The sequence below is a fragment of the Alexandromys fortis genome, unplaced genomic scaffold (genome assembly GCF_014885135.2).
Source record: "Alexandromys fortis isolate MF-2015 unplaced genomic scaffold, M_Fortis_MF-2015_v1.1 scaffold_321, whole genome shotgun sequence".
Taxonomy (NCBI): domain Eukaryota; kingdom Metazoa; phylum Chordata; class Mammalia; order Rodentia; family Cricetidae; genus Alexandromys; species Alexandromys fortis.
Genome location: NW_026068200.1, coordinates 549,759 through 575,833, shown reverse-complemented (window position 1 = coordinate 575,833; position 26,075 = coordinate 549,759). Strand labels below are relative to the sequence as shown.

Here is a 26,075-nt window from a genome sequence, read left to right as displayed (position 1 = left end):
CCTCAGTACCATAAGAAAAAATAATGGAATAATAAAACTCTTTCCATAACCTAATCACTCACCCCATCATTCATTCATTTCAACACACAGTTTTGGGGTATAAGCCTCACTATTAAGCGGCTCATACATACTGGCTGGCCACCAACTAAGGTGAGGAGTGCAGGTGGGATGTACCTGAAGTTGAGGTGCAAAACAGGTTTTCATTCTAGCACTAACAATCTGCCTTGTCTTCCGTCCTCGTGTCCACCTAACATCTTCTCTACAATAGCACATTTCACCCTAACCTCTGGGTCATGCTCTGGGTAGTCCTACCTTCCATCCTCTGCCTGCTACCAATTGCCTTTGATGTTCTGCTTCCTGCTGCTTCAATCTAGCAACTAATGGAGTTATTATTTTTGTTTGTTTGTGTTGAAAAGCCATGGCAATAAAATTTACTCCCAATAATACCACTGCAATTTTATGTCCTTAAAATGTACCATCAATGACATATGTAATAACCGAATTTCCTGTAAACAGAAACGTTTTTCTGGAAAAAAGTGGGCTTTTTTTTTTGTTTCCATCCATGGTTGGATCTAGGTTCTTTGATGGAGTAATTGGAGATACAGGAAAGTTTGAGATGCATTTTATGAGACTGTGTTAGAGTTCAAAGTGCTCATATTGGGTTATTCTGGTTCAGATGAGTTCTGTGAACAAGGTGATGCAGGACAAGAAGTGCTCTTTCTGGCCAAGGCCCAGGTTACAGTCAGAGGCACAGTGTTCCCCAATGGAGAGAGACAGAGAAAAGCCTCCGGTCTGTAAGAAAGATTGGCACTAACCCTAATTTGTCGTGATAGAATTAAAGATAATTTTTAGAAAACGGTGGGATTTGAGTTAACAATTAGAAGTTCGAGAGTCACTCAGGATATTCCAGGAAGAGGGCTAGACAGAAGCAGTACCATTATTTCTCCGACTGGCTGGGAGATGAGGAGGCTGCTCTAGCCCCAGGGATGAGTTGCCGGTATAAGAAGCTGTAGCCCTTTAAGCATCTTCTTTACTGCTTCTGATCTGAGATTGCAAGAGGCTTCTGTGCACTGCGCCCTTTCTCTCTGCTGGCTTTTTTGTCCTACTGTTCATGACTCTTCTCATCCCCCAAATATCCTTCTAAATATCACCCTTCTTCCAACTGTGTGCCTTGGTCCTGTGTCAAGACTTCACTCTCACACACTGCTGTCATGTCTTTAAGCCACCTGCCAGATGTCATGACCCAGATGATGCCCCCATTGTCATGTCAACCCCAACTGACACCAAGCCCATCTTCCCTTGGCCAGTCTTTCACTGCCTACTAATTTACCCCAGTAACTCAGCTTCTGTCGGTGTCACTGAGATTCACCCACTCATCCTGACTCAAAATCCAGGAGTCAGCTCCACTCCTTGCCGAAGTCCCTTCCTCCACAGCCAACAAACTGCCAAATCCTGTTGAGTTTCCCTTTGGGGTATCTGTCCTGTCTACTCCACCCCACAGCAACTATATGGTTCAAGACCCCATTGCCTCTCCCAGAATACCACTGTGCTCACCTCTACACTAGTCACCAGCCTTTCTGTGCTTGAACCTGCCCAGTGCTTATCACAGAAAGTTCTCTCTCCTCAACCTGAAGTCCAGGCTCTCTTTTTCCAACACTGGTGAGCTCATGGGCACTTGCTGGTCCCCACATACATCTTGATTCCATTTAACTAACCTCCACAATATATACCTCTCCGCTGCCTATCTGCCGTCACCCCCATCCTTCAAGACTCTAATTCTCCCACGGGGTGTGAACCACTGTGAAATCTCAGGCACACTTTAGTCTATTCATGCAACAAATACAAATTGAGCACCTGTTTTCTGGCCTTTGTGCCAAGAGGCGTGGGTAATATAAAGATGCATGAGACAGTACTTTCCGCCTGTGATTCTTTGGTCTAGTGAGCCACAAAACAGATAGAACTAAATCCAGATCTCCCTCAGGCTGCTCATGCCTCCATGTTGTAGGATCTTTCCTCAATGTCTGACAATATACTCAAGATGTTCCCATCCTAAGTTTCGCTTCCCTAGCACCAGATCTCTCTCTCTCTCTCTCTCTCTCTCTCTCTCTCTCTCTCTCTCTCTCTCTCTCTTTGGTTTTTTGAGACAGGGTTTCTCTGTAGCTTTGGAGCCTGTCCTGGCACTAGCTCTTTTAGAGGAGGCTGGCCTCAAACTCACAGAGATCCGCCTGCCTCTGCCTCCCAACTGCTGGGATTAAAGGCGTGTACCACCACTGCCTGGCCCCAAACTCCTTTAAAATACACAAAGTCATCTTAATTCTCCTCTCCACTTCCTCCTGTCCAATCCTTACCCTTCTCTGAACAAGCCTCTGTCCACACCCTCCTTCCTGTGGACACATGAGGAAGATAATTTCAGCCTTCATCTCATTTAAACTTTCTGGGAGTAGCTAGAGAGATGATTCGTTAGTTAAGAGCACTGGCTGCTCTTGCAGAAGGACCCAGGTTCAATTTCCAGTACCCACGAGGTAACTCACACTCCAGTTCCAGAGGATTCAATGCCCTCATGTGGCCTCCAAGGGCACTAGGCACACATATGGTGTACATACATGCACGCAGGCAAAACACTCGAAATAAAAATAAAATCTTTAAACCCTCTTAGAGATTTGAACTTGTTACCAGATCTGTTTCCACTCCCTCTGCCCACCCCAGATGTGTTCTGACATGCCATGATTTTTATCCTTGACGCTCTTCTCTCTTGTTGCAGGGCCCCCACCCTGCTGGCCAAGGCAATCTTCTCTGCTTCCTTAGTTTTGCTGTCACTGTTCGCCCCCAAATCTGTTATACATGTGGCGTCAGAGGTCTAGCCTCCCCTTACACTGAGCCTACTATCTTACATAGACCACTGTGGCTGGGATCCTGACCCAGCATGTGCTCCCTGCTAGAATCACCCCTCACATCCCCTAACCTTCTGCTGGGTCCACAGGCTGGATCTTCTTACTGGTCCTCCTTGGAGGCCAGAAATCTTTCACTCCTCTTTTCCTTAGTCCCCGCGTGCAAGTTACTGTTTCATCCTGGTGATACTATCTTTGAAGTTTTTTTTTCCCTTTTCATTCCTCCCACAGTGTCCCTGTCCCAGTTCTATGAGCAGCCCTCAGGGCTGTGGCACCAGCTTGCTAACTGGTGACCCTCCTCACATTCATTCCTCAAATTCCAACAGTCTCCACATGGGAGCCAGTGAGCCCTCTCATGCGCACCGATATCCCATTCACTTCCTGTGTCTCCTCCAAGCTTCTACTCAGTATCCCACAAGTATTTATTTACCGCCCATGAAGTGCAAGTATTGTTTTAAGAACTGGCAATATGGCAGGGAACAAAACAATGTTCTGCCTTCATGGAGCTACTAGTCTGAGGTAAAGGCATGACTTGGCAGGGCCTACCGCGCAGTTCTTGCTCGCCTCCTAGTCTGCTGGCTTACAGATAATTATACCTAATTTGGTGTTCTTCTGCTTCAGGCTCCTTGCCATTGCTGGACTCTGCTGGGGACTATCTCCTCCCCACCTGTATCCTCCTTGGCCAGCCCCTCCACATGCAGTCCCTCTGGTGCACTTTACAGAGGTGATCTCCAGGAAAACATAGTCTCAAATCTTAGCTTTGGGCGCAATATCTGTGCTCTGATCTCATCTTAAAATGGAAGCAATGATACATACCATATAGGTTGGCTGTGAAAATGAAGTTCCGTCCATAGGAATGCTTAGGTACTTTAGATGCATGACAGATAGTAAGCCTGTCATAAACACGGCCTGCCCTTACTTTGATTTCAGCATTGTTATTGTCATGTTATTATTGTTCCACTCATCTCACTGCTCTGCAGTTCTCTCCCCGATTAAGCAGTCCTTATTGTCTTTGTACCCTAGTGACTAACCTACTCCAGCATATTACCAAGTCGGAGTTACTAAGTGTTAAGGGGAAGATAGAAAGGTCAGCTGATTTGGGTCTGTGGCTTGGGTTTCTTGTGACCAAGCAGGATTATGGTGGAATAACAACCTCAAAGGCTCCCACTGCTATCTTTTTGACCAAGAATCTAATTGTGTGCTGTTTTCATTGTGTGCACAAGAGCTGCAAAGGATTGAGCAAGAATGGAGAATTAAATTGGGTTGAACTGAACTGGAGACAAACTATTTACATTCCTTTATTCATTGACTCGTGGGGTCAAGACTCAGACCCTTAAAGCAGCCATTACCTTCAACCCCCCAGCCCTTTGCCCCGCTGCGTACCTTCCATTTGCCCTGACTCCACACTACCATGTTCCCCTCAAAACTGTTTCCACTGAAGCCCAGGAAGCAAAAGGAGTGCTGCAGGAAGAGGGGAAGGGGTGGAGAGGGGTTAGCACCTCCCTTCTTCCTTTGCTGAGATCAAAGCCAGTATGTTCCCTTGAAGGTCGGCTAGCCCCTTTCATCTCCTGCCCCACCTGCCTGGATGGGACTGCAGTGTGCCCATTTCCTTTTCTCCTGGAGCTGGAGGGCAGTTCCAGGGTGGGGTCATAAGCTATTTCCAGGGCTAGCCAAATCCCTCTACCTCAACTTCTTTTCTGTGTGCCATGATCGTGTTTCCTCTCCACCTCAACAATCAGTAAGAAGCTGCAAGTAACTATGAGGGAAGTCAGTTCCTCGGCTGGCCCTCGGCTAACCCAATGGCTGAAGCAAGTGAGGGGGCCAGAAGACTTGGTCTGGAAGAAGGAACAGGCTCTTCTTTCCACGCCTCACCCCTGAGCACTTCGCCCCACATTCCTCAGAATCTAGAGGGGACAGAGTTAAGCAAAGGCCTCTTGCCCCCAGGAGAGAATTCACATTTATCAGAGTCCTACTATATCCCAAGCTCCAGGTTGGGTCCTTTGATAGATATTATCTCCTAACAGCCCAAACAGGTCAGCATTTATCATCCCTGGGGTGGAAATGACGAAACAGAGATTAACAAGCTTACCCCAGGCACACAGCTAAATCCAGGCGCCAAATTCCAGCTGTCCCTGACCCCAACGCTAGTGCTCACCCTGTCACGTTGTCTCCAAAGCCCAGGAAAGCTATGCTGAGGTGACTCTGAATTATTCCACACAATTAACCAGACACCTAGGTAAACCCTTGGCAAATTAGCTTGACTCAACATACATCTAAGGGAAAACATTGGCAACTTGAGTTTGACTCTCTGGGCTGTGCAAAGAGAACATGACAGAGTTGGTAGTCTAGCAGAGAGGATCTAACAAGTGCAAACTTAGGACACAGGAACAGGGGCTTTAAATACGGCCTACAGTTTCAGTTGGCCTCACCCAAGCAAAACCTCCAAGACTGGAAGCAGCCAGCTGCCATGCATAACTGGCTTCCAACACAGGGACTTTCTTAAACCATCTGAGTTGCCCCGAGGCCAAGAATAGTGCAATTTAGCAGGACCTGAGAATGAGTATTTGATTGGCAAAGGTAGAGAGAAGTTTAGGAACCCAGTCTTGGCTGTTACCTGCAGTCAGTCAGTCTGCTTCAGCAAAGACTGGTTTTTTTTTTTTTTTTTTTAATGACTCTGTCCCATGTGTGGCTCAATCAGTTAAAGCCAGGTGCAAATGAAGCCAGGATAAGAGGCTTAATCCTAGTAGAGCTGTTTTGTCACAGGCCAGGTAGGTCTGGCCCCAGCTGACCAAGTGGTTAGCAGCCCTGTGCTCTTTGCCAAAGGGGACTAAAGTGTGGGCAATCACAGTAGGCGTTCAAGTGAGAACGTGCTGTTCCAAACCGGTGTCTGCAGACAAGCAGCTTACAGCCTGCCTTGCTGACCAAGGAGCCGCCGTGTCAGCCTTGCACATGGAGACAGCAATGGCTCCTTTTATATCTCGCCTAGGCACCCTGCCTCATATTTTTCTAGTGCTGTGATGCCAATGGTGTGGGTCTCCCCTAAGAGCTGCTTTGATGCAGCTGCCTGTATTCTGCGGCTCTAAGCCTGTCTTTCCATTCCCATGAGAAGAGGCCGCCACACCTGTTTAAAGCCTTCTCTTCTACAACTTGAAGTGAGGGGCCCTCCTTGGCTAAAAATAAATGCTTCTCGAGTTTCTTCAGCCGTGATGGGAGGGGGTAGTTTCTACATGTGTCCCCTACCGTACCCCAGGTAACCCTGTTTTTCTCTTTCATGTAGGGATTTGATAAAGACAATCTCTACTCAAGGTAGTTTCCCTCTCCATAATTTGTTGGGAATCACAGAGTAAATCTCTCTGGCAAGGGGTGAATGCCTGTCCCTTTCTGGGCCAATTCACATACATGGCGCGAGAAGCATTGGTACAGTCTTGGGCCTTTTCCTTTCAATTAAACGTGTAGAGTATTCATTCTTCCATAGTATGCAAAAGCTATCTTCCCCATGAAATTAATCTCATGGATTCCACAAAGACACTGTTAGAATCTCCAGATTGTTCCCCAACATCTCCCACGGTGCCAGATGTATGTACAGGCAGACTTCTAACAAGGATAATGTAAATGACAGTAGCAATAACTGTGGGTTCTTTGAGTGGCATCAAAGTCACAGCATAGCAAGATCCCCGTTTCCATGCCTGCTATATATACTGCTTGAGGTTTTGTTTTATTTTGTTTTCAGGGAATTTGGATTCCCTGGTTTACTTACAACCTAACAATGTCACTATTGAAACACATCGTGTTAAGGACCATATGCTCTCTCTCCAGAGAGTGCACACAAATACTATTTCTGTTAAAAAAAAAACACACACACACACACACAAAACAGAAATCGTAGCTTTGCATATTTCTCATTCAAAGACGGATCCCGTTTGAATGGTTCCCTTTGTCACAGAGTTTTTCCCCAAGTGGGCCCTAACAGAAGCTAAATCAGATATCGCGACTTACCAAAGGTCACAAGGGGTCATCTAGTGAGCTAGAAATAGAATCCACAAGCCTTTATTTTGATTCCTTGACTTTAAAAACACAAATTTCACTATAAAGAAAGAAAAACTTAGTAGACTTACTTGCCATTCCTGGAGCAAGGAATCCAAGGCTAATGAATGGGCTGTGAGGGCAAGAGATTACTAAAACTCTGCCTGCCTTCAGAGAGTTCTTGACAGTGGAGAGAGGGGAGGGTAGTCACTGTTGAAAAGTCTCTATCCAGTGCATATGAATACCTAGAGGACCCTTCATGCAGCTGCCACCATGACCTGCATATGACATGCAAGCCAGCACTGTCTATCTGAAGGAGGGGAGGGGTGTAAGAGAGGCACCAGCAGAATACTCTGGCGGTTGGCAGAGAACGAAGGACAGCTTTATGAAGGAGGTGACATGTGAGCTGTGCCTGGAAGATGGGGAGGTTTTTCCACAGGCAGCATGGATTGGGGGTGCAAAAAAGCCATGAGTTCTAAGTAAGAACAAGGCCTGGAGAGAGCTCAGTGGGCTAGCATGCTAGAGCGTGAAGGGCTATGGCTGGAGCAAAGCAGCTAAAGCGTAAGCAGAGGGGCCCTTGACAACAAACACCCAAATTTCATTGTGGCTGTCACTGAAGGGCTGAATGAGTGAGCACCGTGATGGACAGAACTTCCTGCCACATCATGCCACTCTGCCCTTAGAGGCTGTCCTGGCCTTGTCGGGCATGGTGAGCTTCGTTCGATTGTCCTGTTTGTATGTGGTTTGGTTTGGACATTTTATGTGGTTTTGTTTGGTTTTTAGCCTTTCTCTTTTCCTTACAGTTTTTCACAGCATATGGTCCTGATTATGTGCTGGAAATCACGCCAAGCTGCCGGCCAGACCGCAATGAGCCCCAGCGAATCCAGCAAATCCTCAACTACATCAAAGGTGAGCGCCACCCTCCAGTCCTGCCCTCCTTATTCCACCCAGTGTGGGGTGGCCTGCCGCTGGGGGCTTCCTCAAATACCATTTGTCTTTTGGCAACTAATCATTCCACTTCTTGGAAAGGGATCCTCTTTTTGGCCTGACATCTTGTAGCCTGAATTCTACACAAGCCACTCTGGTTGAGATTGTCACTTGGCTGGCTAATGTCACCTTCAGAAGAACAAAAGGTTCAGCTTTAAGACACTTCCAAGGAAAAATCAGTTCTAAAATATTCTGAGAGCCTTTTTCTTTGAAAAGGCCAACAGTAAAACCATCTTTAAGGGCTAGGGTTATGTGGCTCAGGGGCAGAGCATTTGCCTGCCATACTATCTCCGACACTGAAAAAGCAAAGCAAAACAGAAAAACTCTTTAAGTTTAGGGAAGTTCAAGTGAATTTAAACTTGAGGGGTTGAGATAGCGAAGGAATTTCTCCCCCAGACATTCTCTTGCAGCATGGTCTAGGAGAGCAATGAGAGTCTATGAAAGTCCGGTGATTAATCAGGAGTAAAGCTGCTGCCCTCTGCCCCTCCCCCAAGTTATTCTGCCCCCAGGATAGAGAGGATGGTAGCCAGGCTCTACAGTCCACCAGCTCTTTGGGGGTCCTTCCCTCAGCTTTGCTTTAGAGTGCCCCTCACTGCTTCTCAGTTGCTTCTTTAAGACTTGCTTCTCATCTGTCGTTTGTTTTACGTATTTAGAACAATCATTTTTCTGTTAACTGAAAGTGTGTGTGTGTGCGCGCGCGCGCATGTGTGTGTGTTTGAATCTTATTTGCAGAGTTAAGAGGTCATGGATATCATGTTGCCTGTCCCAAAGAGTGAAATTCTCTTGTTTATTCATAAAATGACAACGACAGTGCCAGATCTCCCACTTCTGACTCCTCCTGGGAGTGTAATCGTGTCTGAAGAGGCCAGCTAAAAGCTGGGGTTCGTCTAAGGGAGTGTGCCATAGTCTGAGGGTCTTCTCTAAAGGCTGTGCTCACTAGCAGAGTGTACTTGGTGACAACAGCAAAACCTGTGGTAAGGACTGTATTTCCTAGGCTCTTTTGACCTGAGAAAATTTTCTGTGCTAATGAGCCTTAGACCCTCAGTTATGCTCATAGCTCTTTGCCTCTTGTAAGGTCCTGTAACCCAACCTTCTTCTGCCTCTAATGTTTGAAATCACCTTCCTCTGATCTCTCAATGGCGGCTACCAATTCTATACGTCCTTACTGTCTATCAATCTTCCTCCCTTCTCCAGTCTTTTTTGTTTTGTTTTTTTTTTTTGTCTTTTGTTTTTCTTTTGTTTTCTTTATTTTTTTCAAGACAGGGTTTCTCTGTAGCTTTGGAGCCTGTCCTGGAACTAACTCTTGTAGACCAGGCTGGCCTCAAACTCACAGAGTGCTGGGATTAAAGATGTGTGCCACCACCGCCTGGCCCTTCTCTAGTCATTAAGGCTTCTAAATTCCTTCTGTTGCTGACTCTCCTCACTGTGCTACAATCTGGATGGAGACTGGAGATCTGCGCCCTTCCCCCTGGTTTCCCTCTGCTCCTCTGATCCAGAAAACGGTCCCCATTTCCCTTAAGATTGAATGTGGACTCGTTTCTCTTGTTACTCTTTCTCCTGTCTTACCATTTTCCTATCCAGGCTCTAAATTCTGGGAGCACCCAGACAAAGCACTAAAAACAGAAAGCACACACACATACACACACTACCAGAGTTCCCTGCTCCTACCTCAGCTGTGTGCGTGCATGTATGCCCTGGCCTCCCTGCACACACTCCCAGGCACGTCACTCCAGACAGTGGTGACGTTTGCTGCTGTGGAAACGAAATGACAAACAAGAGAAGACGTGAGAAAGGTAATGTAGATGAGCTAGAAAAGGAACCTGAGTGAGGAGTAGGTGAGGGTGGATCGAGATAAAAAGTGATGCTAAGGGTTAGTTAAAACAAGAATAATACAGTCCAGAGGACACGGAAGTCGCGTTTTTGAACTGTATTAGCCAATGAAGGCAGTATTGGGATAATAACACAATGAACTTCAGCAGGGAGAAAGCATCTGATCCAGGAACTGGGTTCTCAAAAGGGGCTGCGTGCAAGCAAAACGAGATGTGGCTTTAACAGCATTCTGTCTAAAAGAGAATTAGAGACAGTCGTTGACACAGAGTTCAGTATGAGTCACCCGGTCAAGGTGGCCTCCAGAGATGCTAATGCAGTAGCGACCTCACTTTAAAAGGGCTCTAGACAAATAGGAACAATGTTGCAGGAGGTCAGCCAGTCTGGGGGAAGCACTGGAGCCCAAGCTCCAAGAGGTCTGCTTAGAGGGGCTGGGGCTTTCTGGAGAAGAGAAAACTCTAGGGGGGGGGAGGGGACATCAACCCTGCCTCATGTCTCTTGACAGCAAGGCTGTCACAGAACAGGACAGGGTCTAACTGGCGGGAGGGCACAGGGGTGGACGCACGGATGGATGTCATAAAAGGACTGATTTTTCATTCAGAAGCAGGAGGAGTTTGCAACGATTAGAGCTATCTAAAATGGAACAGGGTGTCCAGAAGAGAATGAGGGCTGTCATTAGAGATGGAGGGGGGGTAGAGGATGACTTGGCTAGGAGGGCCCCTACCTTGGGAGAGGGCTCCTTCGGATGCTAAGATCCAGGACATTCTACATTGCAACCAGCGTAGAGAGAATGAAAAGGATCTAGCGAGAGCTTAGCTTGACTGATGAGTCACTGTGTTGGGTTGGGAGGGGACGCTGAGTGGAGGAAAGAACTGACATGGAGAGGCGAAGTCAATAAGAACAGGTGACAAGGAACCAGGAAGGTGGGCGGCAAGGACAGTGAATATAGAATACCAGAAGTGTTCAGATTTTTTCACGGTTCTGTCCCTGTTACAGAGTCTTTGTGTCCCTAGCCGTGCAAATTAACAAAGCCCAGGAATCCAGAACTGAAAAGAAAATGCATCTCAGCCTAGAAGAATTGAGGCTAGAAAGAAATCTAAATGCTGTTCAAAATGGCCAAGCTAACCTGCTCTACTGATACTGTGCCCCTCAGCCTAGTGACGCAGGCTGCCATCAGATAGTGTGTTGCCATGACAATGGTCAGTGTGGAAAGGCTTTTGAGTTTTCTGTATTCTGAAAGATTTCCTTAACCTGTCTTCAAGATTGTCATTTGTTCTTGCATATAAAAAAACCTCCGTGACGCTGGCTTATCCTCACTGTGCCTCCCCCATCCCATTAAAAACCAAGAGCAGGGTACAGGTCCCCGGCTGTTTAGGGAAGGTGAGAAACCATGGAGGGGGTAAACAGATTCAGCCGCTTTGCAAGGGAATTTATCCCCAGCATGTCTGTCTAGTTGAACTTGTTCAGCCTTGGGTGGTTTTTTTTGTTTGTTTGTTTGGTTTGGTTTGGTTTTTCTGTTTTCTCACTACAGCACTTAGAAACATGGATAATGAGATTTTAGCCTATTGGAACTCAAAGCCCAGAAGATTCCTCTTTACTGAGTTACAAGCATTCTACATACCACAGGGGAACTGAAGGCAGAAACAAATGTAGATTGCACCTAGCCCATCTTTTCTGCCCCTCAGTTCTAATGAAAGAAAGAAAAAAGACAAAAATTAAAAAAAAAAAAGAGAGTCAACTTAAGTTACTCACTTTAGACCCAGCATAGAAAAGGTCTGTTTGCTTGACCTTCTTGTGCCAGTGAACATCCTAAAGGCCTAATTCACTGGTCCCAAGAAAGTTCACGTTAGAGAGTGCATGACTGAACATAGCTCATGACTGCTAGTGTGAAATCGTCCTTGCCCCATCTCCACATGCTTGGAGTTGTTTGCCTTTCCTCTGGTTAACATACTCCAAAGGAATTAGCTCATAGTGGACCTTCCAGAGTTGGAATAGGGCTGATGCGATCAGTCCCTAGAGGGGCCCAGCTAGCTCTGCACGGGGAAATGGGCTAGAGGTAGGAGCTTTGCTGGACGGTAGTACCAATGGCATTTGAAACAAGTAGGGGCCACCTGGGGCCTGAGCTTCATGTTTCAGCCAGATTCAACTGGCTGCAAAGAGGGGAAGGAGCACTATGCTCTTGTGCGTGGAGGAATTCACACTGGAGGTTTCGACACATGCTTAAGGTTCCCAGAACTTGTCTTGAGATACAGGAAAAAAATGAGTGGGATCAAGAGAAAAGGAGGAAGAAGGGGAGAGGAGGAATGTACGAGAGGGAAAAACAAGGACTCCGTACACCTGCCCTTTCCAGTCCTTGCTGAAGAGAACAGCCGCCTCTACAGGGCAGGCTGGGGCGGGCCCACCAGACTGGTCTAAGTGTGCAGAGAAAAGGTACAGGTGAAATAATAAGAATAATGGCTACTATGTCTCTTCTAGATGAAGAACCCAAGGCTCAGGGAGAATAAGTGACTTAATCAAGCTCCCTTTGTTCAGCGAGTTCTTACTAAGCACTTCAGTGTGAGTCACATGCTATGAGGGCTAGCACAGTCATTTGAACCCAGGGCTGTCTTAGCGGGAACGTAGGAGTCAGTCTCTGGCCTCTTTGGTTCCCCTCCTCCACTCAGTGGCATTGCCCTGTCAACTCTACTGGCCATCCCTGTGTGCTTTATCCAGTGGCCCCACCCCCAGTAAACCCCCGCTCAGTGCACACTGCTTACCCTGCTCCTTCCGTGCAGTTGATCCACAGCACCCGAAATCGCGTGTCTCCCTAGAAACAAGAGGAAAATACCTATGAGCAGCCCCGAAAGTTCTGACCCCTGAGCCATGCCTTTTCGTGCTCCCCGGCCCTCCACCCACACCATGCCTCCATCAGCTTCACCAAGCTGAACTCTGGAGCTTTGAACTCCATTCTGAGCTAAGTAGAGAAGGTCAGGGGACAGAAGGAGCTAGCGCCACAGCTGCTGCCCCTCCAGTGTGCCGTGGTGGCCGGCTCTAGTCCGCTGTTTACAGCTCCACAACCCCACACTGAGACCCTTTGCACATCTGCTGCTAATGTCCTTCGGAGAGCTAGTGTATAGGGGATCAAGGAAAACGCACCCCCTGTTCAGCCTGAAGTCTGGAGGTAGCATCCATCTACGGGTTGGCAAAGAGGCTCAGACTTCAAGGACTGCTGGAGCCCTCAGCTCAAAGCAGCTCAGCTCTGCCTGAAGAGACACTACCCCAAAGAAATAAGGCTTCCCCACACACCCATTCTTGCTGCCTGGAGCAGGAAGGGGGTAGGAGGCAGAGTTGATTCCAAGGATAGATTGAGCATTTGCATTCCAGTTTCTTGGAAGGACTTTGGAGCAGGATTGGTGGAAATCCTGAGCCAGTTTGTCTGGTTTTAAGTAAAGATCTCTGACATCTAGGCCTTATCTCCCCTTCCCACTCCCTCCCTGCCCCCCACTGTTGTTTTTCCTCCAGGAGCTGGCCACCTGCTTGCACTTTCCCACTGAGCAGACTCCTCTCCTTACTTCACTAAAGAAAATAAGAAAGGGATGCTTTATTGTGGATTTTGTTGCGAAATAAGTTACAAAAATGGCATGCAAAATTTTTCAAATTCTAAAAAAAAAGGAGGCTAATCCCCAAAGTTACAATAAATTAGCAGCTTAAATTCAATATGCAATGAAATGAAGGCCACTGGCAGATTACTTATGAAAACTGGAGATTTCTACCTAAAACCATGAAGGAACTAACTGCAAGTGTATCACACACTCATTGTGCTGGGTATTTCACATACACTAACGCATGGTATGTCCTTATGGGGCAGGAGACTGATAACCATGGGCACAGTATACCATGCTTGCGATCACATAACACCAAGTGGTGAACACTCTAAATTTGAATCCAGGCCTTGCTGTCCCTACCAATCATCTCCCACCTGCTTTTTTCCATCGTTCTTTATAATCCCTTCCTATCCTTCATGGGCTCCCAAAATGCATCCTGAACCCATTAAATTTTAAGAGGTACAATTCTGCCTTCACTTTAAAGCTCAACCCAATCAAGTTATTTTTGAACCTCCCACTGTGTCATGAGCTGTAGGGATGGGTGAAGACATGATCTCTGCTTCCGGTGAGTAACTGAGAAATCTGGAGGACGACACAAAACCGAAGCCCCTTGGGTGGATGCAGATATCCTGGGGCTGACACTGCGTAGAAGCCGCTGAGGGTAAAACTTGAGGGAGATGACTTCCTGGAGGCTGGCGGATTGGAGTAGAGCAGAGTACAGAGGTGATGTTCTGCAAGGGACTCTCAGAAGCGTGAGGACAGAGCTGGCTGCCCTGGGTTTCAGGCTGAATAGTCTAGATCACATACAAAAGAAGTAGAAGCCATTGCAGTTCTGAAATGAGGGTATAACATGATATAGTCATGCTTGAGATGGATCATGATGGTGTGGTCTAAAGGTGGACCTGAGTGAACCTGGACGAGTGCTGAGAAGTGCCGTGGGAAGAGTGTCACTAATCCTTGAGGTAGATCATTTATAGGGAGAGGATAGAGAATAAGGGGAAAGGACAATGGCTCTGGGGTTTCCTAGATAAGCACAAACTAGGACTTGGTAGCTGCCAGTACAGGAGGCCTAGTTTTACACACACACACATGCTTAAAATACCTTTTTCTGTTCATAACATATTCTGTTTTGATATACTGAATGTAAGGTATAATGTTAATTCCATCTAGTGTTTTTATGTGGGAAAATTTGTTGCAGCCAACTACAAAGAAAAATTTTAGAAATAATTTGGTAAGACAAGTATTATATGTTAAGTAAAGAAAACTCAAAATGGTTTAATGCCATCGAGTCTCAATTATGTGTGTGTGTGTGTACATGTGTATAATGAATGTATGAGTATGTGGCTATGCATAGAAAAACCTCCAAAAGAAATGATAGCAGTAGTTATCTTCAGTAATAACTTTTTGAGACAGTGTTTCACTGCTCAGCCCAGGCTGGCCTCAAACTCATGATCCTCCTGCCTCAGCCTCCCTGGTGCAGCAAGTGCTGCAATACCCAGCTACCATCATCTTCAGTGATACTTTGCCAGAGTACTTTAACAGTAGTTGTCAAGGATTAAAATTATGGATAATTTTTCTTTCCTTTTTATTCTTTTTCTATATTTTTCAAAGTTTCTAACATAAATATATATTGCCTCCCAGTCAGAAAAGAAGTAACATGTTTTTTGTTTAAAGAAAAAGACAGTAAGAACTGGGGAGGCAGCTCAGGAGCAGAGCATCTATGTAGCCTTCCAAAAAGTCAATAAAACTTTAATCCTTAATTTAGATCCTATTTTCCAATTCCAGATTATAAAATATAGCTACCACACCTACCTACAGACCATTCCAAGGACTTGTCAGGGGGAGTGTTTTAAATACTCCATTTTCTCTAGGTACCTCTAGGAATTCTAGGGCATTCCATTTACCTCGAAAAACAGATCATCCTCTGTCTGATGATGTAAATCCTCTTAGGTCCTGGGTAGGAAATCCAAATGTTTCCTTTTCCAAAATGCCTGTACCCCCTAAAGCCGCTATTTCAGTTTCTCTGGGTTTTGCCTTCTAATCAATCACCTGATCCTCTGCGGTCGTGAGTGCAATAGCTACATAATATGTCCTACACTCAAGCAGAATGACTTCTCATAGTTTCTTCTTCTCAAAATCATTTCAGATAAAGGCCAGGTGTTGTGGCGTACAGCTGCAGTCCTAGCGCTCAGGAGGCCGAGGCAGAAGTGTTGATGGTACTTTGCCAGCATTTGCTTTATAGTGAGACCATGTCTCAGAAAAGTAATTACGGCTGGTCAAATGGCTCCGTAGGTTAAGATTCTTGCCACTGAGCCTGATGACCTGAATTCAGTCCTCGTGACCCACGTGTCTACCAAATGGGAGGATTGATTCGTGCAAGTAATCCTGACCTCCACCCATACATATATATGCATACACACACTAGATAAATAAATGTCAACAAAAATTAAGCAGAATTAGTTCTTTTGTGCTTTTCCATGTGAACTTTGGAATAATCTTGTCTAATTCTATAAAGTGATTTTGATAAGATTTAGAAAGAACTTGTGTTAAAGCCTATACTTCTTTTGGATATAATTGACATCTTTACTATGTTGTTTTCCAACCTATAAATATAGCGTGTCTCAACTTTGAGATTTAGGCCTTCTTCCTTTTTGTTAATTTTGAAGTGCTGAAGATTGAACTTTATGCATCTTTTGTGTATGCTAGAGCAACCACTATACCGCCGAGCTACATCTCCAGCCATTTTCACTTTTTTTAAAAAATTTCGAGACAGAAATTACTAGGTCACCCAAGGAGGCCTTGAGCTTCAATCCTCCTGCCTCAGTCTCACACATCCCTGGGATTACAGGTGTAAGCCACCATACACAGCTATATTTTTATTTCCTTCTTTAACATTTTGTAACATATAGTAAAAATACCAATCTACCAAGATACAGCAATCCAAACTGTGTATGTGTCACACATCAGTATATTAAAAAAACATGAAGAAAAACTAATACGGTTGTACAGGGAAATAGAGGATTCATCACTGAGGCTGAGAAGATAACCCAGCAGTAGAGTGCTTGCCTCGCATGTGCAAGGTCTTAGCTCAACCCTCATTTCAGCAAAGAAAAAAAAAAAGTCCACAATTAGAGACTTCAGCATCCCTTTCTCATCAATAGACAGAAAAGAGCTAGGATATAGAAGAGTTCAACAGTGCTACCAATCAATAGGCTTTAACTGACATTTATAGGCTACTCCAAACAACAGAACACACGTATTTCTTAAGTTTTAAAGGAACATATAACAAGATAGGACCATATGCTCAGCCATAAAACTAATCTCAACCAATTGAGAATAATTGAAATTACGTAGAATATATTTTCTAACCGTAATAGTATCAGCATAGAAATTATAAGCCTCTTGCAAAAGAAAACTCCAGACCTACATAGCTTCACTATATAATACTAATTCTACTGAAATGAAGAATGAACACCAATTCTATATTATCTCTCTCAAAAAAATGGAAAAGAAAAATCTGGTTGTTGCTGCTGTTGTTGTTTGTGCTTTTTGAGAAAGGTACTCTCTGTCTCTGTCTGTGTGAGCATGTGTCTGTGTGAGAGAGACAGAGACATGTGTACACGGCCGTGTGTGAGTGCAGGCACGTGTGCCGGAATACACATACGTAGGTCAGAGGACACCTTGTTTGAGACAGTGTCTCTGTTCATTGCTGCATATGCCAGGCTAGCTGGCCTTTGAGTTTCCAGTCCTTCAGCCTCTGCTCCCCCCACGTCACAGTAGGAGCCTTGGAATTACAGATGTATGCTACCACAGATTCCAGGGATTTGAACTGGAGTTCTCATGACTGGGGTAAGTGCCTTACACACTGAGCCTTCCTCTCTCCGGCCCGACAGGTTTTGCTATGCAGTCCTGGCTGTTCTAGAACTCCCTATGTAGACTAGACTAACCTGAAATTTGTGGTAATCTTCTTGCCTCTGCCTCTTCAGTGTTTACTTCAAAGGCATATGCCACTACATCTCCCTGCCTCAACAGGGGAAAATCTTAAAAAAAATTAATCCCCAAAGTATGCACTGCTATATGATACTGAATGATGAAATGGAATGTTTTCCCTCTAAGCTCCAGACCAAGGCAATTTTGCCACTCTTATTCAAGATAGTACTGGAATTCCTAGCCAAACAATAAGGGAAGAAAAGGAAATTTATAAAAAAAAATCTATCAGAAAGGGAGAAAATAACATTATTTCTATTTTATTATGATTGACTTATGTCAACAATCTAAAGGAATTTATCAAGAAAATACCTAGAACTTTAAAAAAAATATAACTTCATTAAGTCTTTAAAAAAGAAAAAGTATTGAGCCAACCATGGTGGCTCACCCTTGTAATCCCAGCTACTGAGGCAGAAGGAATCCCAGTTTGAGGTTTGCCTGGGTAGCTTAGTGGGATTCTCTCAGTATTTAAAAAAAAATGGAGGCTGAAGGGATGATTCAGCAGTTATGAGTACTGGCTGCTCTTTCAGAGGTCTTGAGTTCAAATCCCAGCACCCTCATGGTGGCTCACTGTGCCCATAATTATAGTGCCGTGAGATCCAATTCCCTCTTCTGGTATGCCAGTGTACTGCAGACAAAACATCCACATACATTAAATACATACATACATACATACATACATACATACATACATACATCTTTAAAAAATAAAAGCAAAGAAGGCAATCAAGATGACTTGGCCAGTAAAGACACTTGCCACCAACCCTGATGATTTTAGTTAGCCCCCTGGTCCCACAGTGTGGAAGGAGAGAACTGACTCTCAAAAGTTGTCCTCTGGCCTCCACACATTGCACACATGCACCGTGACACACCCACACATTATACACACACACAATCATTCTACAAATTCTGTTCCTTTAGAGAACTCTAACACAGACCCTATCTCAAAATAGTCCAAAGAAAATGTCCATATGCATGTATGTATGTATATAGAAAGGGGATTTATTAGGCTGTGGTCCAACTGGTCCCACAGCGACCGTCTACCAATGGAACATCCAAGAATCCAGTAGTTGTTAAGTCCTTGAGGCTGATTACCTCGGCTGGTCTTCTGTGTAGGTTGGAATCCTGAAGAAGTAGGCTCTAATGCCAGTGAAGGAGTGAACTTGCAAGGGAGAGTGAGGGCAAGCAGGCAGAGAGAGAGAGCAAGCTTCCTTCCTCCATGTCCTTTATATAGACCGCCAGCAGAAGGTGTGGTCCAGAGTGAAGGGGGATCTTCCCACCCAAAAAGATCTGGATTAAAGGTGAATCTTCCCACCTTAAAAGACAGACTAGAAATGGATCTTCCCCCCTTCAAATTATTTAATTAAGAAAAAAATCCCTCACAAGTGTGTCCATCCACTTGGGTTTTAGTTATTTCCAGACATAGTTAAATTGACAACCAAAAATAGCCATCACAGGGTCATATTAAATTTCCCAAGCTAAACTTTAACTTCCTATGTAGCCCAAGCAGACCTTGAATTTACAATCCTCCTGCCTCAGTATACACCAGTGTTGGGATTACAGACCTGTGCCACCAAAGCCTAGCTTCTACTGAAATAGTTTTAAGTTTAGTTTCATATATATATATGAATATATATATATATTCAAAGTCTGGATTCCATAGTGGGCCACCATTGATAATTTAAGGACAAAAAAAGCCCCTCATTGCTACTCAGCAGTACAAATTGATGCTCCCATTAGACCTCCAATGATATACCACCCCTTGGCAGGACTGGAAGTAGCATATTTTTTAGACAGAGCCTTCCTGTATAGCCCAGGCTGGCCTCAAACTCACAACCTTCCTGCCTCGGCCTCCTCAGTGCTGGAGTTACAGGCATGCACCACCACATTTGGTCCTTTTTCACTGTCCCCATGTGGCCTCTACTAATAGGTGAGTCTCCTTGGTATTCAACTGAAGTGGGAGAGGAGGCCAGATATTGCTAGGCTAATTTTCGATTTCAAGTTTCCTATAAATACATATTAGGTGTTAATCTGTGCCCAAAGCTGCCCTGGGCACAGTGATAGACATTGCCGATCATAGAGCTCCTATTCTCTGGAACAGGATACACTATGAGCAAATAAACATTTAGTGATGAGTAGCAATTAATTCAGAGGAGCGCCATTTAGACCCTGGTCAATAAAGTCTCTCTGAGGAAATGGTGTTTGAGAATCTCGGTTTAATGAAGTGAGTAAAGTTGAAAAGGTGAGGTGAAGGGAAATGCAGGGTTAAAGCTCCACGGAAGGGATGGTCTCAATGTGTTTACTGTAAATGTTTTTCTGTATATTAGAAATACAGATATCACATGAAACTCTTTTAAGTTAAAAACATTTAATGGCCGTGCGGTGGTGGTGCGCACTCAGGAGATAGAGACAGGAGGATTTCTGTGAGTTTGAGGCCAGTCTGGTCTACAGAGTGAGTTCCAGACTGGCTCCAAAGCTACACAGAGAAAACATGTCTCAAAAGAAAATCACGTTTTAGTTAATGTGTGTGTTCAGAGGACAGCTTTTGAGGATGAGTTCTCCCTTTCAATCATATGGGTCCTGGGGATCAAAACGTGGTTGTCAGTCTTGCAGGCCGGTACCTTCACTTGCTGAGCCATGTCACCAGCTTGAAACTTTTGAATTTCATAGGTATTATTCTTTATGATGAAGCTGTTTAAAATGAGTTTATATAAGAAAGGTTTCTGTTGTGGCATGTAAATATGATAACGCTCCTGGCAGTGTTGAGCTGAGAAGTACAGCTGTCTCTGGAGTATTTACGATTTCCATTCAATAGGTGAAAAACCCGAGGCTTTCTGAGGTTAATCTAGGCCACACAAGAGGAAAGTGGGGGGTGAGGGGGAGATGGGATTCCACCTGGAAAGGTGAGGATTATGCTCAAACTTAAAAGAGGAAATAGACATTTTATTCTTCTGCCTGGTGAAGCTGATTATCACACAAAACAAATCAAAATTTTTTCAAGAGCAGCCGGCAGCGCCAATATGTTGAAACATTTTTGCGTTTGTTTTCCCAAAGCATATGCCTAAAGCATAATACTGCACTCAGTGTCCTCCAGCTCCTAGTGCTCAAATGAGCGAGGAGCGAAAGGAAGCTAGGCATTTATTAGAGAAAATAAGGTAAGGCTCTCAGAGTTCTGGAATGTCTAGCTGTTGACAATTTTTGGTCTACACAGAAACCCTTTAACCATCTGAGGTTGGGAGCTGTCTAGAGCTCGGCACCAAGCACTGAGAGTCATTTGATTGCAGAAGTAGCAGGCCCTGCTCCAGAGCCTGGCTGCCTGGGGGCAACTGATAAAGGAGTGTCTCTAAAAAGTCTCTACAGACTCCACAGACTTGCAGTCCCCTGCACTCCTCTGCTCTACCTGAATGGGGACATTCCAGCACCACTAGCACCAAAATGTCACAACCTTTGAGAAAGAGAAGCATCTTTATGGGTCCTGGTTTGCCCACATCCTTCTGCCTCCTTGCAGCTCCAAGCATGTTTTGGAAGGGGATTTCATAAAGATTTCTAAATTGAGTTAGAATTTCAAGTCTATTGTGACATGCAAATTAGTCCTGCTTGCCTGTTGGCAGCAAAGCAGCTGAAGTGCCTAGAGACGGGCCATAAAATGAAAACATCAAAGTGATTAAATGTGCCCGAAGAGCATAATTGAGTGCATGAATAAGAGAAAATAAAACAAATTGATTTTCTCCAGTGCCAGAAAAACAGAATAATTGAGAACAAAATAATAGACTTTGAAGTAATCAAAGTGAGGAATGCACCATAGTGACACGGAAACAGCCAGTTGTGGGGGAGATTTATTGTGTTTCTGTTATCATTTTTACAACTTTAATTTCATTAGCTAATAAATACAAATCAATTGAAAAATCAGTCAACCAGAGAGGAAGGAGTCCCAAGCTGAAGAGGTGATCCTTAATCCACTATATTACACATGTGCCAAGGCATACACACACACACACACACACACACACACACACACGTGCGCACACGCTGCAGGCAGAACAAGTTCTGGAAAGCCTCATTTGGCTTTGGAGGTGGTGACTGGCTGCCTCTTATACCTGTCACTTGCCAGATATGGTTTACAGATTGAGCCATAAAAAGGGTAAATATGCCACCAAGATTGCCATCGGAAAGAATGGCCTGAGTATAAGCATCTTGGTTTACAAAAAATGACATTTGGCCGGGCGGTGGTGGCGCACGCCTTTAATCCCAGCACTTGGAAGGCAGAGGCAGGCGGATCTCTGTGAGTTCGAGAGCTAGTACCAGGACAGCCTCCAAAACCACAGAGAAACCCTGTCTAGAAAAACCAAAAAAAAAAAAAAAGACATTTTCATGACACTAACCACACCTGTAATTTTGCCATGCATCATATGACTTCATTTAGTGGTGATGGTGGTGGTGGCAGCTATGAACTACAATAGCAGGAGCACCTACCACTCTTGGATGGTGGCTTGCTGCCTCAACCCCCCCCTAAAAAAATAGTAGCATTGAAATCTAATGTCAAGTTGAGAGGACCAACCCTTTGGCATCCAGGTTGGTAGCTATGATGCTGGACAGGATCAAGGGCAGAAAGCTAGATGGAGGTAGACTTGTTGTGTTGAGCCTGACAGTAGAGCATCAGGGACAGCAAGCCATGCTGGGACCAGGTGCTGGAAGATCACAGAGTAAACATGAGACTGCTTAGAAACTATTTTTATGGCTCCTCCAAGAAAAGAATCCCTCCACCCCACTCCTCAGCTGTTCATAGCTCAGTGGCCCTTCCCTTCAAGATTCACAGCATGGATGTTGTGACCTGAATTGTGGGTTTTCCTTCATAGGCCTTTGAGCTACTCCGGTCTGGACTTCCAGATGTTCGTGACACACCCTGTCTTCAAGGCTCCATAGTTAGTGGCCATGCCTTTGGCTCTAGTAAAGGTCTTGGGGCCAATGGGACTGTAAACCAGGGTGTGCAAAAGGAGCTGGCATTGCTGAGACTGGCACTACTTACTGGCTACCACAGGATGGCATGGATAAGAGACTGGCCTGCCAGACCATTTTTGTCCCCTTGAATCCATCTTCTAGGAAGCACCAAGATGCTGAAGAGGGTCTCAGACCTTCTAGTAGCATGCAAGGCCTAGCTAGAATATGCCTTGAAGTGAGTAGTAGATATTAATATTTTGTATAAGACAGCAAAAGTTTGTCTCCAGTTGAAGCTGAAAATCTCAGCTTCATTTCCCACTGGTGTTTGGGTGGAGCAAATCATTTTGAAACTCTAAAGCATTATACAGATGTAAAGCTGAATTATCCTTCCTACTTCTGTTATTCCCATTATCCTTAATTTCCCAGCACAGAATTTTTGTCTGGAGAAAAATGTGAAGGAACATGGACAAGAGAAGCTGGGAGTTGTGACTCCCAAATGCCTGGGAGGCAATCACCCAGCCCAATAGATGGACAACTGCTGAGGCCAGCTCCACTTGCTGCCTGGCAGGCACACAGCCCACTCCTGTGATGTCACCCCTACAGTTACTTGTGCCCATCCCTCCGCATAGAGCCAGCAGATTTAGGCACAGGAGGGGAGAAAAAATGAATCATAGGCTATTTTAGAAATTGCTTCGATTCCATTTGAGCCTGCCGTGGTGCCTCACAAGCTGAGCAGAGCACCCTAAGTCACAGGGTAATGGGCTTTAAGTGCTGATAGCTGGGAAGTGCCGGAAGCCTGGTGGGATTAATCCACAACCCCGGGTTCTAATTCAGGTGAGAGAATGACAAGTGGCAAATGGTGATTCTACAGAATTGACATTGAAAGGCTTTCTGATGACAGGAAAGATTGACATCCCAAGGCAAGCAATACAGTTGACAATCGCCAGCTGAAAAATTAAATCAGCCCTTCATGTCAGCAACATGCCCAAGGCTGGATAGAATGCCTTCGGACTGAGCCAGGTGTGCTATCTCCCATCCTAGCACTCTGGAGGCTGAGACAAGAAGAGTGCTCCAAGTTCAAGGCCAGTCTCAGCTAATTCAGTGTACTCCAGGGCATCTCAAAAGAGGGCTGGAGGATGACTCAGCAGTAATAATTCATTTTCTTTTAAGAAAAGTAAGAACTGTTGGGCTGCCATTGCCCCCAGTTAAGAGAAAGACCCTCACAACTGTCATCAACTAGAAAACCCACTCTAGATCATACAAGTCGCCCCTCTCCTCCCTAAAATCCCAGCCACTTCACTCTCTCCTTGCCTACCATCCTGAGCCCTGGCCACAAAACCTTGTGCTTGTCTATATACTTACTACTATATTCCTGCAGCCTGCAACCTCTTTCCCTTTTGCCCTCCACAATGCCATCTGCTGTGAGACCCTCTGTTCCTCTGAGGGGCAATTCTGCCTCCAGCGCTCCTAGGGTCGCTTTGGCGTTCCTCCAGCCTGCTATAGTACTGTCTTTGCAATTATTTGTTGGGAAAGGGAACAGAAGAGGTAACGAGAGTGAGTATAATAAAAGTACATTATGCTCATTTATGAAAGTGTCACCATGACGCTGGCAAGTAACCCATTCTTTTTGGTTTTTCGAGATAGGGCTTTCTCTGTGTAACAGCCCTGGCTGTCCAGGAACTCACTCTGTAGACCAAGCTGGCCTCAAACTCACAGAGATCTGCCTGCCTCTGCTTCCTAAATTCTGGGATTAAAGGCGTGTACCACTGTACTCAGCTGAACCCCATTTTTTGTACAATTAATTGTACTAACTTAAAAGAGGGCTAAAATCTCTTTTGTCACCCAGCCCAAAATGTTGAGTCTCCACTTATTGCCATGTATTTGCTTGCCTCAACCATGTTTATAATAAGGTCCTTAAGAGGAATGAGCCAAGTTTCAGCCTCTGAGTTGAGGATGAAATTACTCAGTCAGCTGCCCCATGGCTCTACAGGCATTAGTTCCTTCAGTGACTGGGACTTGTGCCCCTGCTGGGTGCCAGGCTCGGTAAAGGATGCTGGCGACAGAGAAGTGAGCACGGTGGACACTGCCTTTGGGGACAGACAGGCTGACAACAAGTAAAGAAACACCGATGCCTCTACTGTGCTGGGCGCGTCAATGAAAATAAACTAGGACCACGTGGCAGAAAAGTAAGTGACTGGGGTGGCTATTTAACTGGGGTGTTCCTAAGGCCCCTCAGACGTGACTTTTCAGTTCAAACCCGTAGACTCAAGGTGACGGAAGTGATGAGATGGGTCAAATATTAGACTATCCAAGGACAGCATCCAGAGAGAATGAATGGCAAGTTTGAAGGAAGGGCATGCCCTGTAAGGGGAGACTTGTGTTCAAACCATACAAGAAGCCCATGTGGCTAGAACTCATGAGGTCTGACCAGAGCACTAATAAAAATACCCGGCTAATACATAGTTGAGTATCGGGGACAGGGAGAGAATCAGGGAGCCAGCTTCAAAGCTACCAGAGCTCTCCATGCAAAGGATAGTCGTGGTTCAGAGATGTAACAGTAGTGAAGGGGGAGAAGTGCATGGATTCGCCGTCTGTTTTGGAATTGAATCTCAGGACTTAATAATGGATTGAAGAGAAAGGTTATAAACAGAGGAAGAAACAAAATCTCGATTCAGTCAGTGCCATGACAGAAGGGACAAAAACGCCAGTGGTCTGTGTTTATATTCTAAGTGCTCACTACTATGAGCTACCTCGTCAGGTGACAGGACGTTTCCACCTTCCCAGAAAGCTCTTTTGGACAACACTAGTCTATATTTAAAAAGACTAAATAATCATAGAAGACAAGTCTCAGACTGGAGAACATATTCACTATATGAAGAACCAGCTCAACAATAGGAAAACAAAGAACCCAAATTGGAGATGGCAAAATATAAGAAAAAACTGCTGAATTTGGCCTCATCAAAATTAACTTTAGCTTTACAAAAGACTTGCTAGCAGAATGCAGAGATAACAAATGTACTGAGATAAAATGTTTGCAAATCATATACCCAACAACAGATTTGTATCTAAAACATACAAAGAGCTCTCCAAACTCAACAGTAGAAAAACTGCAAATTAAAAACTGGGCATAAGACATAAAAAGGGAGATACAAATAGCAAATTAACACATAAAAGATGTTTAACACCATTAACTATTAGGAGACATCAAAATGAGATCACAACAAGATAGCACCATATACCCATCAGAATAGGCAAAACAAACAATTCTGCATGCTGGCAAGGGTGTGGAGGAACCAGATCCCTGGCAAGAGTATAAATGACACAGTGACTCTGAAAAACACTTTGACAGTTTCTTATAAAACTAAATGTATTTGGGAGGCAGAGGCAGGTAGGTCTCTCTGAGTTTGAGGCCAGTCTGGTCTACAGAGCAAGTTCTAGGAAGTCAGGGCTACACAGAGAAACCCTGGCTCAAACAAAACAAAAATGACAATTAAATGTACACTGTGTTTACTCAAAACCCTGTATGTGAAATAGAAACTTTATTCATAATAGCAAGGAAGCTCAGTTCTCCTTCAGCGGGTAGGGGTTAAACAGACTGTGCCACATGCACAGGTATTTCGTGCACACAGCAACTTGGATGGGCTTTTTAGATTTGTTAATTATACAAAATAATGTGTTTCACTGGCGTTTTCATGCATATGTACCATATGCATTGATCATATTCAGCCTTATAACCTTCTCTATCCCCCCTTTGGATAGATCTTTTTTTTTTTTTTTTTTTTTTTGCTTTTTCGAGACCGGGTTTCTCTGTGGTTTTGGAGCCTGTCCTGGAACTAGCTCT

At 44.8% G+C, this 26,075-nt stretch overlaps 1 protein-coding gene and 1 long non-coding RNA gene across 4 annotated transcripts in view; one reads left to right on the top strand and one right to left on the bottom strand.

The window, feature by feature from the left end:
- The window catches only part of LOC126493114 (uncharacterized), a 258,406-nt gene that overhangs the window by 192,485 nt on the left and 39,846 nt on the right, over positions 1-26,075 (bottom strand). The window contains exon 3 of the long non-coding RNA XR_007589757.1: positions 12,482-12,531. This is a non-coding gene — a long non-coding RNA (uncharacterized lncRNA). The remainder of the gene's footprint in view (positions 1-12,481; positions 12,532-26,075) is intronic.
- Hdac8 (histone deacetylase 8) overlaps positions 1-26,075 on the top strand; it is a 225,526-nt gene that overhangs the window by 190,398 nt on the left and 9,053 nt on the right. For 2 of the 3 annotated variants that reach the window (XM_050129910.1, XM_050129908.1), the window contains one exon: positions 7,715-7,820. In XM_050129910.1, coding sequence (XP_049985867.1) covers positions 7,715-7,820 — 106 coding nt within the window. Of the gene's footprint in view, positions 1-7,714; positions 7,821-26,075 lie in introns of those variants that run through there. The other variant, XM_050129907.1, reaches the window with a different exon arrangement.